This window comes from Magallana gigas, chromosome 7, assembly GCF_963853765.1.
Source record: "Magallana gigas chromosome 7, xbMagGiga1.1, whole genome shotgun sequence".
Classification (NCBI taxonomy): Eukaryota; Metazoa; Mollusca; class Bivalvia; order Ostreida; family Ostreidae; genus Magallana; species Magallana gigas.
The window spans coordinates 35065880-35081817 of record NC_088859.1 but is presented as its reverse complement, the minus strand read 5'-3'; the positions used below and the strand labels follow the sequence as shown (position 1 = coordinate 35081817).

Genomic DNA, 15938 nt, shown 5'->3' with positions numbered 1-15938 from the left:
ACAGAAACAATGTGAGATTACTTTCTACACAAGCTATCTCTCTTATTAGAGAGATGTTCTGCCTTTACGTACGTTAAAGTACCAGGTAACTAGTTTCTCCTGTTTAGATGATGGATGGTTACAGAAATTAAGCCTGAAGTGTTTACAATTTTATATTTACATCTACCAAGTATTATTTCCTCTATTTCTTACGGAAACTTATACCGGTAGTTAATTCATAGCTCTATAGAAACAGCCGGACTGGTCGAAATCTACAGCGGCTGAAATTGATAAGAAACTGACAGGAGTGAAATTGACACGCCCTGTTTATCGATTGGTCAAAGCCTACAGCGATCTAAGAAAATTACAGCACAGACTGCTTGAAATAATCATGATGATGTCAGACTCAAAGTCTTACAGGAGACGATTTGGCTCTTTTAGCTAATGTACTTATGTACATCAACAGTAATTTAGTGAAATTTACTAACTTTTCCTTATCAATTTATTAAAAGAAAGATGTAAATAGAAACAATAAAATGCTTTCTATGATGATTCATGTGGGTTATGAAGGTAGCGATCATTGCAGAAAAAATTTACATTTTTTCTGCAATGTTGCCACCTTCATATCCCACATGAATCATCATAGAAAGCATTTTATTGTTTAAATGTATACCAATATGGCTAATGATGAGATATGGTCCAAAAACTCATCAAATGACTTGGTAATCGGTAAGATTCGTATTTTTCTTCAAATGAAGTTGTGACCTTGACCTTCTACAATCATATAAATGCATGGGTCAAAGTTCCAACATAGTTCGTGTTGTAGCCAACATTTGTACCAAGTGCTAACGACCCATGTTTGTGCCCAATAGAGCAGACAAACAATGCATAGGCTGACTGATATCTGCACACACTTTTCGTCACATTTTATGATAGATTTAAATACATTAATTTTTCATGTTATTGTAAATCAAGGGACATGTATGTAATAGGAAAGGTTTTTCTTTATATAGCATTTCTAGTGCATGTACATTTTTTCTGTACTTCTTAAAACCCAATAAGAAATGCATGACTGTATCATTAAAAATAACTTTGCAACATTACAACATTTCCATGTTCATAAACTATTGTATTTGACTACCTATTACATTCAACAAATTCACATCACAAAAAACAAAGCAAATTCAAGTTTAAAAGTTTATTACGAGACAAGCAAAGATTATAAGAATGTGTATATAATCAACAAAATACAACATATGTTAGAATCTCATATAAAGGATGTTTCTAGTAAAATGGACGGACCAGAAGTATTGGTACATTGTTTTTGAGGTAGTGCTCAGTGGAACATTAATAATCAAGATCATGATCAAAGAGCACATTCCATCAATCTGTTTTATTAAATTGTGACAATAAATTTTTTCAAAAATTAGTCAAACGCATAACTTATCCACACGTTTTCTACTAATGTTAAAAAACGAAATTATTAACACATGAAAAATAGTGGAGAATAAAAAACTTGAAGGAAAAAATCCTCACTTTTTTTTTATCACTGAAAGCGAAATGATGATGCAACATTTCCTTTTATGAAATTCAAACAAGTACTTTGTACATGTACCCTGAGTAGATCATTTTAATAATTGATAATATCATCAAGAAAGTAGATGAGTATCGCTGTATTCATTTTCAAAAATAAACATGTACATATAAATAAACAAATACAACCAATGAACATTCTCACTTTTTAAAAATTTGATATCCCTTTTAAAAAAGTAGAAATAAAATTACTTGTGATATGCAAGCAATCTGATCAAAACCTTCTAAATCTAAATAAAAATCATGTACAGTTGTATCACAGATAAATAACATTAGAAAAGTTGTCATGAATAAATATGCAAAATAAAAAGGACTTATAAAATGTAATAAAATTATATCAATAAATTTAAAAGTATAAGAAATAACATTTCCATTGTAAGATCTACATACATGTACATTTAAACCATGGTCTCTCCAACGTTAATATCTCAGTTACTTTGGTTAAGTGAGCTGAAAGTTGAAATCACTATATTTTTAAAAGTGAGCTGAAAGTTGAAGTCACTATATTTTTAAAGTTTATATGAATGAATAATATTCACACTCTGCTTATTACTCTCTCTCTCTCTCTCTCTCTCTCTCTCTCTCTCTCTCTCTCTCTCTCTCTCTCTCTACAAACTTGCTAAAGAGGATCACAAATTACTGAAATAGTGACGGAAAAAGAATAGAATAATATGGTTGAAATAAAAATATGCATAAGGCACACTCATCAATGTCGGAAGGCTAAATTCAAGTTCAATGCACATAAAATATTATTTTACAATGTACATTTGTACATGTACTAGTTAACCAGTTCTACAGTAACAGCTCACAAATATGAATCTGCCATCACTACAAGGAGAATCACATCTTGCCAAGTGGCAAGACAAATCAATATTAAACTTAACTACATGTTTAGTTCCTGAAAAATTGTGTGAAAGCAATATTCTTGTTTCTGCGAACTGATGCTGAGAGTGTGTGAAGAAAAGATGAAATTTGGCTGAATTCCAGTTTAGTCGGGTTAAAAGACACCCTGATACAGTTTAATATATCACAGATAAATCAGAGTTATCTCCTTACAACAACCATATAAGATCAGATCTCTGACTGCACGTGGGTGATGTCCAGAGTTTGCTGCTGTTTTTGTTGTCTTGTGGATGCCACAACCAGTTTCTCCAAGCGAAGTACAGATGAATTCAGGGCAAGCATGTTTTCTCTTACAAAGTTTGACAACTGGTCCATTTCCACCTCTAACTGCGAATGAGTTTTCCTGTTTAAGAAATGTACAAAAATAATATAAAAATGTTCTATGTGTGACAATGAAACTGACAATTCAAGGGTTAGTGAAATCAAGATGTTTCTTTTAAAACAAAAATGCATGTACGGTACATGTACTATCAAAGAAGATATTTTTGGGATTAGAAAAAGGAATCTAAAACATACATGTATTAACAATATAGTTGTGTGAACCCAATTTGTTGGTTGATTAAAAATCAATCACAAACAAAAGGATGATGAAAATGTACGTCTTTTATCTCAGAATATTTGACAGATAAGATAGATCAGTGGTTGAATATACACGAATATGAATGGCAATTTTGAGTAGAACTAAGTTTATTTAGGTCCTACTGGTATGTTTCAGAAGAATGAAGTTCGTATATAACCATAGACAGGAAAAAAAACCCACTTTATCTTAGTCTTCAGTTAATCAGGACTATTTAAAGTATAAAAGCTCGATATTCTATAATATTGTCCAAGATTGAATGCTTTATATAAATGTGAGGCCCCTACTGAAATCTACATCTTCTGGTGCTAATATACATGTATTTTAAATGTGATGCTAAACAAAATGCATAAACTTCTCTTCAACCAACATTCACACAGTGTATCAAAGTATATTTTTGAAATAGCAAATCTAAGAGAGCATTAATTTTCATATCTTCCTGAGCAGTAAGAATATAGAGGGAAAAAGGTTGATAATGAGACATTTTTTTTCAATATCCTATTTATCTAAGATATTAGAGAAAGCTTTCACAAAGTGTACAGGATGTTTCACTCCAGCTTACAACCTTTTAGGTATAATGACCCAGTACTGAATTACCTGGATGAGTAGACCTCCGTGTCGATGTTCGATATAGATGTTGACCTTGCAGTATTCGGAGCCTCCATACCAAATGATCTCTCCTTGACCATTACGTTGTCTTTAATGTTATCCAGTTCCTGAATTATTCTGTCCAGTCTGTAAATCAACGAAAATCAATGAAAGCGAAATTCAGTGAATACATGTTTTGCACAGATCACTACTATCTGTCAATGAAGAGTAGAGTATACCTTTCAGACGTTGTTTGTATTTTCTTGTCTATCTTGTCGTTTTCTAGGGAAAACACAGAGTGCATGTACTCCTCCATCGCCCCACGCTCAAACAGAGACAGTCTATTCAGGTCCTTCTCACTCAGCTTCAGTTCTGAAACAATTAATGCTCCAATACACAGATTCACACAATACAGAGTACACACAATACAAAACATATCAATTAAAGCATTGGTATCTTATCAATGCTAATGTACATGTACCAATGCTATGCTAGGAGGTTTAACAACATTTCATGACTATTCAATGTTCTAAGAAAATATCACGCTAGAGAGTTCTACAGTAGATCTCCATCACCTGTCATTGGAGACAGAGAACAATGGTGTAATTTTGAAAAATGAAAGCACCAATAATAATTGGGAATAATCTAACTACAGAATCGGTACCCAGTCTTATATTTCAAAAGAAGTTAAGGCTTAATTCAAAAGTACTTTAAGACTGCATGAGTACCAATTCTATACAACAACACCAACTGAACAGCTATATAGGTACCAGTAAAACACAGCCGTGTGCAATTGCTTTTGCTTTGAAGCCAAAGTTATCTTTAAGGTGGTTCACTACACCTTGAAATAGTGTCCCAAATCAGCAAAAAATTACTTGATTATGATAGATAGCATAATGGATAAGAAGTATACAAGTCAAATAGCCCAAAATTGTGCAATTTTGCATAAAAAATTATATTTTCAAAAATTTAATTTTGTTAATGTAAACAAAAACTCCCAGGCAGATTCAAACTCATTATCGCCCGTTCACAAGGCCAACCACTGAGCTATGACAATAATCAACCAAATCAGTGGATACGAACAATTTAACAAAACATTTAGATAGCCATCTTGTGGTCTGTAAGTAGAGAGGTACCTAATGTTAGTTTTGCCTCCTTTATCAAACAAGGATTTCTGAATTATTCAAATCATATTACTCTAATGAGTAGTATCTAATGTAACTTTCTTAATATTTTCATCAATAAATCATTCAAAAATGAACAGAAAATAAATATTAAATCACTGTAATTTATTTGCCTCCCAAAAATGTAGTGTATACATGTACATATTAGTGCAGTCAACTCAAAAACAGCTAGTATTTGACCAAGCAGGTTTGTTTAGGGGAAGTGAAGTATTGTACAGTACATGTATTGATACAGAGGTGAAGCTACTTGAGGGTTCCTTCGTGTTGCAGTGCATCAAAATATTACAAGTAACTTATATACATGGAAAAACAAATAACATACATACTACTTGTACTAATGGGATATAAGTACATGCAAAATGAATGATGTACAGGTAAATTATAATGAAATCACACAGGAAAAATAAAATTAAAAAAACGGAATATCTGACCTTTCTTAAATACATCTATATGGAAAAACATTCATTAATTTTGTAAACCCATTAAAATACTATGCAAAACAATTGAAAACTTCAAAGAGTCTTAATCCCATTAAAATGCTCTGCAAAACAATTAAAAACTTCAAAGAGTCTTTAACCAATTGCCTAATAAAAAAAATTACATTAAGGGCTGTGACAATTTTAATCTATCATATATAGCTGAACACGACTCATGAAAAGGTAAGTCTAAAGCAATTCTACCTCAGAAACCAGCACATACAATGTAAGTACCAGCATATGTATGTAAACAAATATTTCATCACACTTGATTGCATATATCATATACCTGGAACTTATGGCCAACCTATTGTATTACTCATATTGACTTAGACTAGGATTGTGCATTTTTAAATCCTAGTTTTAAATACATTTTGTCTGTTTATAATTTGAACCGACTGGAATATTTGATGTTGCATTTCACTTGGCTTGGAACAGAGGTTAAAATTTGATAATTTCACCCTGAGCAAGTAATATAATGATCAGCAACAGTGAGGCCTGTGCAGCAAAATACTAAGACTTAGTTGTTAAGAAATAAGTGGCTTTAACGAAAGGTTGACGGAATAGTGGCAGTCGAAGAGAAATTGGTGGAAAATGCCTTTTACAAGTCGTGTTTAGCTTTAAGACACAATCAAGACTTACTAAAGCTGTTTCTGGTGTGTATTCCATCGTTGCAGCATTTGCTACACCGCACGATCAGCCACCTGATGGCACGGTACATGTGATTCAGTATGATCAATGGTGGAAAGAGTGCGGGTCTCTCATAGTACTCGTAGACCAGGGAGAACCTGTGGAACCTCCATACCTTCTCAGAGTTATCCTGGACTTTCTGGAATGTGTCACTGTCAAAAGGCAAAAAAAAACAGGCTGAGCCACATATTTCACACAAATTAAAGAACATTTCAACTATTGATGTTGTTCTATTTAAAAATTCACCCATCATGCTTAAACCTGTTAGTAAATTGCATTCATTATAACAATTTTTTTTAAAAACTAACTTAAAGGTCTGTTTATGTACATACATGTACATGTATATTAATAAAGTGCAGTATAAATCAGTTGTTTAAAATGGTCAATTGCTACATGTTAATCTTCAGAATTATATACATAAAATAAATGTTGAACCACATTATTTTTTTTCCTCATTTACTTGAAAAATGCTTATAGGTAGGAGCACTGAAATCTTTAACCCATGTATCAATACACATACATATATGACATACAAGAATATACAACATTTAAAAGAAGTTTATGTCCACTTGGTGAAACAGAGATCCAACCATAAGGCATGCCTACACACAGAGTGTGTTAACATTTCACTTAACTGCAATTAATAATTTCTGAGGAATCTTTGATGAAAAAATATTTGAAAATTTAGGTTAATTATAAACAGTCATCATTTAACAAGAACTTTACATGCCATTGAAACAAAATAAATTCCACCATATGACATACCTAAACAAAGAGTGTGTTAAAATTTTAAAAAGCTTCCGCAATGAACAATTGCTAAGAAAAATGTAACAGAGAGGACTATATATAATTTGAGCCTAAGATGGCCCCCTAAAATGAAAATCATCATTTCAATGCAATATTCTTTGTTTTCTTTGTACAAATATACATGAAAAGTTGTTTTTTTTTATTTCATTTTTGTTTCAAGAGCCCAAAATTTAGAAATACGGTATCATAAAGTTAACCTTTTCCTGCCATTTTTGCCATTTTAACATACCGGTAATTTAACAAAGTACGGCTTGTTTTCAAGCAGTTTTTCTTTCAGAAAACACTGAGCGCATGCTTGAACAAACAAAATATTTTCATCAGAGATGTACTATCTATCCAAGGCTAATATGTGACCAAAAAAGTTTTCCTTTTCCAAAGTGTCACTCCATATTTCCCATTCGAAAAAAGATAAAGTAAATGTCAATTTTTGACTGATTTTAATGGAATTATAAAATCATTGTCACTTTTAATGTCATATAATGCCAGTGAGTGCAAATAAATAGGTGAAAAATATATCTTTTATCAACTCCTCTAAAAAATAACAAAACAATTTCCTGTACCTGAAACACTTTATAAAATGGCGAACTACAGGGGCCAAATTTGACTCATATCATATAGAGTTCTTTGTAATGGACAGACAGAAACACAAGGGTATAACAGTATATCCCAAACTTCTTCATCGCAGAGGTATAATTATACATCAATATATAAATTAAAAAGTTTTATTTTAAAAATAATAACAACCCATATCTAATATTATTTTGCATACACACATTTTACACCATAAATTTATTTAAATTCTTTTTAATGTAAAAAGTGTACTAAATTATAAGTACATGTCTTGTACATTTGAAAGCTTACCTGAACATAGCAATCAGCAGGTTGACTAGAAGAATATTGGTCAATAGCATGTATGTCACCATCAACAAAACAACCATTGCATTTTTCTCGGGACAACGGTCCATCTCCCCCGACCTCCAGAGCGTCTCGTTATTTGTACAGGTCCCTGCTTCCTCTGATGGGTCATTACCTACAACACAAACACAAACACTAAGGTATACCCTCACAATGCAATACTCTGTTTTTGTTTTTTCATTTCAGGCAAACACTTCACTTTGACTACAAGTAATTCTGTATATCATCTGCTTATATAGAAATGAAATACTGTTCGATTACTGTCAGCATATTACATTCGGCTGTATATTCTTTTTAGTGCTTTTGGCGGAATGCAGCTTCCACTAAATCGAGAACATCGCTAAATGCCATGCATGTATGTACCGGTACAAGAACTGTCACATTCAGGAATACGCTAATTCAAATCCACGACAACTTGTTTAAAAACTATATTCCACCAAATGTCGTACACCGTAAATATACATTTAATATGTTTACAGTATATCACTAAATGAATATTTTTAAAAAGGTCTCTCTTTAAAAAGAAAACTGGATAATTTTTTAATATGCAAAGTAACTGATAGGCAAGAGATATAGAACAGCAGTAATTGTACCAGGCATTCAGAAATCCAAACAATAGTTTTAATTTAAATTTTTATCCTGATTATTCAATTTAAAATCATGGTCTATTTACATTCTAACACTGCACTTTTTGTAAAAGCAGCATATTAAAGACAGCATCTCTTGTAAAAGACAACTTCAATTCTTTTGGAACTATCAAAGTGTATTCAATAAATCATAAGAATAATCAAAGCACCTTCTTTATTTTCCAGGAACAGTTCTCCATACATCTGCCAGTATGGGTGGTACAACACATCCTTCAGAACTGTCCACTGTTGGGGAGCGTTGGGGTACAAGTTGGCCTGATAAGCTACCCCAAAACTCAGGATAAACACCAGCAGGATCAACAGGAAAAACATTAGATCAGTCAACTGCAAAAATAATACATAGTCTTTATAAGTCACCACACATGACTAGGTATATGGACCTTAAAAAAGCAGAAACCAAATACAGTTGAACTTTGAAATCTCGAACACTGATATCTTGAATACAATGGATTATTGAGGTGATTTTAAGTCCCAACCCCTTATTTTACCCTCCATATCTTGAATACTTTGATATCTTGAAGTTTTAAAACAGTCCAATCTAGTTCGAGATAACGAATTTGGCTGTACTCTTGTGTTGATATTTAATTAAAGGCTAAATTTTAACTGAATATGGTACATGTGATATGTACCGGCGGTATGCAAAATGTACCAATTCTCCTTTACCTCTTTCACAAAATCACAAGACACCAAAATTCAAGGATAATGAAAATTTGTAGAATATTTTGAATATTATATCATTGCACTAAATGTTGCTGTTTTCCTGTTATTCTCCGTCGCGCGACAATGAAAAATATCACCTGTGACCTTTGTGAGATTTTAATTCAAACTTTTTCTAGAGAACATTTTTTTTTTCACTCAACCTACAAAAAGAATCTTTAAGGAAGTATGGAACACCTCCATATTGTGACGTATTGTCCGATCAAAATAAACAACAAAATCAAGTTTAATTTCATAAACCTAATCTTTCTCAAAATTGTTCAAAAGCAGCTTAGCACAATGGGTTAGAGTGTTAACTACAAATCTGTAAGTCATGAATTCGAATCCTGCTGGGGCTTTTTGTAATTTTTACCTTTCCAAAAAAATTTTTTTGTGCAAATATTGTAAAATTTGGTTTGGATTATAATATACTGTGGTTACATCAATATTCGTTGAATACCAATTTTCGTTGTTTAGTTGATCCACGAAATTAAATGTTCATCGAAGTGCAATTTTTATTAACATTTTGTATTGATAGGGTCATTAACCAAGAATTTACGTATCCACGAAACTGTGATTTTCACTTCATCCACGAAAATTGATACCCTTGAATATTAATGAAACCACAGTATCAGGTGTCCCATACCACCTTAAGTTCATCACATGTTCCTTAGACTTTGTATCTTGAGGAAATAATGTTCTGCGTTTACTTACATTCATTTCATAACACTGCAAAATCTTACCATTCTAGAGATCATAATGACTTTAGGCCCAATATTTTTCTCTGCATAGAAAAAGTGCATGAAGCGGATGAAATACATTCCCAATGTCAAGCTGTACAGCATGCGGGCCCAGATAAAGTCCTCCCCATACAGCGAAAGTCGCAGAATGACCGAGGTAAAAAAGAAAAGGTACATCAGGAAGTCAAAGCGGTTCCACACGCTGCCATACCAGCTCCGAATCTTGTACCACACGGACCGCTGATCCCTGGTTAAAACCTACACCAGAAAATAAAATGGAGACACTATAGCATCAGTATAGCCACATAAACTGATCGAGACACATAAAAGTGCCTTCTAGACAAAACTATCAAGCAATATTTAAAGTACATAAAAACACACTTTTTATGATCGCAAAGATAATGATAAAACATGAAGTATTACAATACAAATATAGTGATTTTAAATCAAACAGATTAATTTACAAGTAATAATGAATAAATATACACAGGGTTCAACATTTTAGTGTAAGTTTGATTAACAAAATTAATCTGTGCCTTTTAAGTATGTTTGATCTAGTAAAAAGTTTATAATAAATACTTCAAAGGTCAAGATTTAATCTGACACATTGCTTTCACTTGAGTATCTTCTACAAGCATACATGTGGCTTAGTTGGTTCAATTATGAATTTCAAAACTGTGGCTACAGTTTGTGATTGTAAGGTTCAAGTCCACTTGATTTTGTCTTGCTTTTTGTACATATTTATTTAATTGCTGGAATGTGGAGACAAAGAATTCAAATGTACTTTGATCGAATTTTTGATGGACAAATAAAATTGCCTGCAAACTATATAAAGTAAACAGGCACTAGTCCGACTGGACTAGTGTAGAGAAAAGTTACTGCCCAACCCTGATACAGTAAATGTATATACCGTACAGTTGTTTATGCAAATATATCTGACTGCTTTTTACATTTTACCTGTCTGATTTCTTCTATTGCACTCGTGATTGTGTATATCCATGAGAAGATCTCCACAAGGGAGGGGGCACCATTCTCACCAATGGGATGCAGGTCAGTCAAAACAAAGAAGGAAAACATCCCCAGAAACACAATGTTGGCAAACTGTATAAAGAAAAAATATCTGTCATCTTAAAAAAAAAACTTTAAAGGTTACAAAATACAGCTGCTTTAAATTTTAACGCAAGGACATGTTTTCAAGTCTCTGTAATTACAAATCATATAAACAACTAAATAAGAATATGGTCAAATAATTTTGTTGTTGTACAATTGAAGTAATAAATTACCATTGCTGTTGTAAACTTTGTTACTGGTGCAGTGTAAAAGAAAAAAATGGCACGGAAAAGGTTCAAGCCCCCACTCTCATCATGACCACCTCCAAACAGGGTGACAGTCTTAAACTTTTTCGTGAGGATCTTTTTTTTGGAATCTTGAATAGGAGCCACCTTTCCATTTGAACTTGTTAACTTCTCAGGGCTGTCTTTGCCCACAGTAAGGTCGTCTTCTTCCATCTTTAAATCCTCTTCAGTGGAATGAAGAGGTGCTAGATCATCATATCCATCACGTATCGCTTTCTTGTCCACAAATTTTACGGCAGGTATGAGGAAAGGTATTAATATGGATGCCACAATCTGAAAACAAATGAAGGAATTAAAAATGGCTCTATGATAATTCAATAAACAAAGTCAGAGTCTACTGAACTTAACTAGAGGTACTGTGAGCAAGCTCACAATTGATACCCCCCGCTACGAAAAAATCATAACTCAAGTAGTTTGCTATAATTGTAGAAACTGATGGATGCTATCTATTTAACCATCCATTTTCTATCAGTAACAACTGCTCTATTTTTTTTTTTATTAAATTACTTATGCTAATATGAGAACACAAATCAATTTCTATTCTTTAAATTTCATTTTATTTCAACTTACGGTAACTGTTGATGCATGAAGACATTTGTATCCGTATGATATCAAACACAATTATTCTTATGATATCAAACACGATTATCCACATGTCAAGCAGCCATTAAATGTTTGAATTTATGGTATACCGAGCTTGATACTTTTACCAAAAAAAAATTTCCACACATTTTTTTTCTTCAAAAAAAGATAAAATACATCTGAGCGGGCCATTTTCAGTGGGGCAGGCAGGGATAAAAATGTTACAATTGATTTAATTTCACCTTACACAAGCAAGCAAGCTTTGTATCAAATTTTACCTTTAAATCATTTCCATTCATGCAAGACATGACACATATAAGAATTAAGCATTTTTTAAACAATGACTTTGAACTTGTCAAAATGACCTTGTGTCAAGGTCATGACACACCATCAGGTCATGTGAAGTAAGAACTTCCAATGTCTCCCCATAAAAAAATATTGACTGGACATGAAATATGCACTTTTTCTGCCAGTGCCCTTGACCTTGCCCAGATGACCTTGGGTCAATGTCATGACACACCATCAAGTCATAAGCAATCTTTGTTTGAATATGAACTTCCAATGTTTCTCCATAAGAAAGATATAGACCGGACAAGAATTTTGGACTTTTTCTGCCAGTGACCTTGACCTTGCCCAAATGACCCTGGGTCAAAGTCATGACACATCCTCAGGTCATAAGCAATCTTTGTGTGAAGTAAGAACTCGCAATGTCTCTCCATAAGAAAGATATGGACTGGAAACGAATTTTGCATAGACAGACAGATGGACGAATAAGGTAATTCCTATATGCCCCCCCCCCCCCCCAAAAAAAAACTTTGTTTGCGGGGGTATAAAAATATGAAAACACTAGTTATAATAGAAATGCAGTGAAGTGTTACCTTTATACTGGAGGTGTACAGGGCCATGTGTCCTTTCCAGATGGCATTAAGCTTGGTCTGACAACAGGTCTGGCCCATGAAGTCCATCAAGTTGTTTTCGTCAGCCAGGCAAAAAAGGGTGGTGTTGCCAAACTCACTTAGTTCCCTGACCAACAACTGGTGGGACAAGTAGCGGTTCTGTAGGCAGCAAATGCTAAGGATCTCTGAGGCCAGCTTCTCAAACTCTCTGAAATCAGTCAGACCAGTATAGCAAATACAATATAAGGAGCCAAGATCAATAAATGTATTTCTTTTAACAAATGATAAGTTTAAATAAGTACAAATGACTGTTTCCTTATTCATGACAAGACATAGTTTGAGATGCTGACCATCTCAAAGGGCCGTGCTTAAATTATGGACAATAAGATGAACACTTTGCTATGACCTTACCCTATGAGTTTGAAATTTACCAGTTAATTTAACTAATTGCAAATCCCCAACTTACAAGCATTCTTTTGCTTTAATTTGAGCAAGATTAATTTAACTTCGCGTCGGTTGACAATGGTTTTATTAAAGTGTCAATTTCAACTTTTACCCTCCAAAACAGGCACTATTTCTATAATGGCAATAGCTCACCTAGGTGACTCAGGTGACCCAAAAATTAATTATCTCTGAACTTACGAAGAGTTTTGTTCCAATGTAAGACTGAGTTCTATCTCTTCTTCATCATCAGCCACTTTAGACAAATTCTGCAGCAAACAACTAGCAAACAAAGCAGCTCCTAAAGGATGGAGATACATGTAATATTGATGAGACAATAGGCTTTGATTTTTACTTTACATTCCATATTAAGGGAAAATATGTGATTTTATTTCAATTATTAACAATTTTGAGAAAAGAAAATGGCATAATATATACAAGAAAAGACCATCTTAACGCAGTGAGAAACGACACATAAATGTTAAAACATCAGTCATAAAAGATCCGTATCGTTAAATAAAGGAGGACATTTACAGTAGGAATTTCTTGTGGTCAGGTGGTCTAAATATCAAGTTCTCATCCCTATATTTGACTAATTTTGAGCCATACTTCAAGTACTAGATAAAGAGTCAGAAAAAAATCAAAAAACACACAATTATCTGTCCTGAATTTAAGTAAATTTAAGTTCATCCAAACAGTATTGATTTTTATTATCCACACTTTTTTCCTGGTTGCGGTGCAGATGCAGCCAATTTTTGTTTCAACGTAAAGCACTACTGTGGTTTCATCAATATTCGTTGAATACCAATTTTCATGGATTTCGTTATCAAGTTGTTCCACGTAATCAAGTGTTCATTGAAGTGAAATTTCAACTAACATTTTGTATTGATAGGGTCATTGTGATTTTTACTTTTCCCACAAAAATTGAATACTAATGAAAACACAGTAATCAGTAAAATAACCTTTTCTTATTACATTTCATAAGACAGAAAAAATCCTACCAATATGATCACTTCCAATCCTCCAGAAGAGTTTAGCAAGGCTCATGCGGTTCATCAGGACGGCCCAAATAAACAAGTGCTTGGCAGGGTTCTTCAGGTTTCCCCGCCATAATATTTTGGATTTCTTCTTTGATAATTTCTTTCCTTTTCCCACTATAAAATGAATAATAAAATAATCGAAAAAAAGAATATGGTAAAATGACAAACAAAATACTCTCAACTATGTCTACTTTGATCTAGGAATGACTGAATACTTACAGTAATCGTGACAGGGCTCCTCGCTCCTTGGAATGTACCCAAACACCACCTCTTCACCAACGACATCAAACTCATTTCCTGTCAACATTACAGCCAAAATACCCGATATCAAAGAGATTTCATTGTGGACATTAACTTTTCACTTTGATAAACCAGTAAATTAAAAAAATGTTCAAAATTAAAATAATTATGTTCAAAATTAATAAATTTGAGATACCGGTTATATGATCTAGAACAGAATGGTTTTTCTCTTTAACAATACATGTAATAAAATACAATTCATATAGATATAATAATTATAACTCTCTTTCAAACTAAAATTAATACATGTGTGGTTTTTTTTGGGTAATGTTGTAGAAATGTTGGTGTACTTTAGAATGTTCACCAACATCAAAACTTACCTAGGTACATATTCATGGCCTCATCACCAAGAAGATGAACTATGACCTTTCCAATGTAGTTTAAAAGGTCAGGTTCAACTCCAGTATCCTCTACCTTTTGACAACACAAATATGCACCCCATGTTTGCTACAAAAAAAATTTATTGTTACAAACTATATTAATTTTATGTATACATGAAGTCATATCCAATTAAAAATCCTACACTCTTATCTTTACTAGACACAAAATATGCAAAATCAAATTGATAATTCCTAAATTTGTCTAATTTACAAGGTAAACAAAAGAGCTGATCGACCGAGATACAATCTGATGCACAGTTTGATTCCTACAGAGCTTCTTTTCTTTTTGGCCCTCATAAAAGTTGGTTTTACACTTAACATTAATTTTGTCATTAAGGTCATAAAATTCTATGCACTTAGATTTATTTATCATTACTGATAATATGTCTTACGATGCGATCATTGGGGCGAGCGCAGCCTATGATTAAATATGCATATATGTTGTAATAAATTAATTAAAAAATAGTATGATTTCACAACACAACCCCCCCCCCCCCCCCCCCTCGCCCCGGATATCAAAGGTCGAGAAAGGCGAAATTTGCGGAAATCACTGGAATCCGCTTTAAATCTATTTAAATTTAATGTTAACATTCAAATGAGTGCAAGTTACAATAATTATTGTTCCATATCTCTGAAGAAATGTACTCATTTGTTAGCATTTTTGTGATTTTGAGATGAATTCAGATTTTGATTATCAATTTACAATAGTGTCTTTCTCTGTGATAACACTATGTATCGATTTTGTACTATATAACCCATAACTTCAAATGACGCCAAATTGAAGTGCCAGCTGGGTTTGCTTATTCATATTTAAATATCTAATTATATGATGGCTTAAAATTATATAAATATAAGTAATTAGGAATCATTCTTTGAATATTATGAGGTGATAATTTCGGTCAGGGCTATCAAATCTATCATAAAGCCCTTTGGGCTTCATTAAAAGTAATTGTGACGTCAAAGTTCACGTTGGTTTTGTGTCGTCTGGCCCTGATTATTGAAACTATGCATGGTAAAATGCTTTATATACCTAAAATGCATGACATTCTTGCAATTACACATTTTATCTGGTTCTCAAAAGTTTTACTTTGATTCTTGGGAGACAGTGAGAACGCCATTTGGAATATTTGGAATTGCATTGTGGGTTGA

At 33.0% G+C, this 15938-nt stretch overlaps 1 protein-coding gene across 3 annotated transcripts in view; it reads right to left on the bottom strand.

Annotated features, from left to right (window-relative positions):
• Positions 1-1162: 1162 nt before the first annotated feature.
• The window catches only part of LOC105335969 (transient receptor potential cation channel subfamily M member-like 2), a 29777-nt gene continuing 15001 nt past the window's right edge, over positions 1163-15938 (bottom strand). For all 3 annotated transcript variants that reach the window (XM_066065788.1, XM_066065790.1, XM_066065789.1), the window contains 14 exons: positions 14730-14856; positions 14329-14406; positions 14071-14223; positions 13271-13370; positions 12611-12836; positions 11079-11423; positions 10753-10896; positions 9799-10053; positions 8509-8683; positions 7659-7827; positions 5943-6142; positions 3880-4012; positions 3650-3787; positions 1163-2818 (listed from right to left, as the gene is read on the bottom strand). In XM_066065788.1, the coding sequence (XP_065921860.1) occupies positions 2644-2818; positions 3650-3787; positions 3880-4012; positions 5943-6142; positions 7659-7827; positions 8509-8683; positions 9799-10053; positions 10753-10896; positions 11079-11423; positions 12611-12836; positions 13271-13370; positions 14071-14223; positions 14329-14406; positions 14730-14856 (2418 nt within the window). In that variant the 3' untranslated portion in view covers positions 1163-2643. The remainder of the gene's footprint in view (positions 2819-3649; positions 3788-3879; positions 4013-5942; positions 6143-7658; positions 7828-8508; positions 8684-9798; positions 10054-10752; positions 10897-11078; positions 11424-12610; positions 12837-13270; positions 13371-14070; positions 14224-14328; positions 14407-14729; positions 14857-15938) is intronic.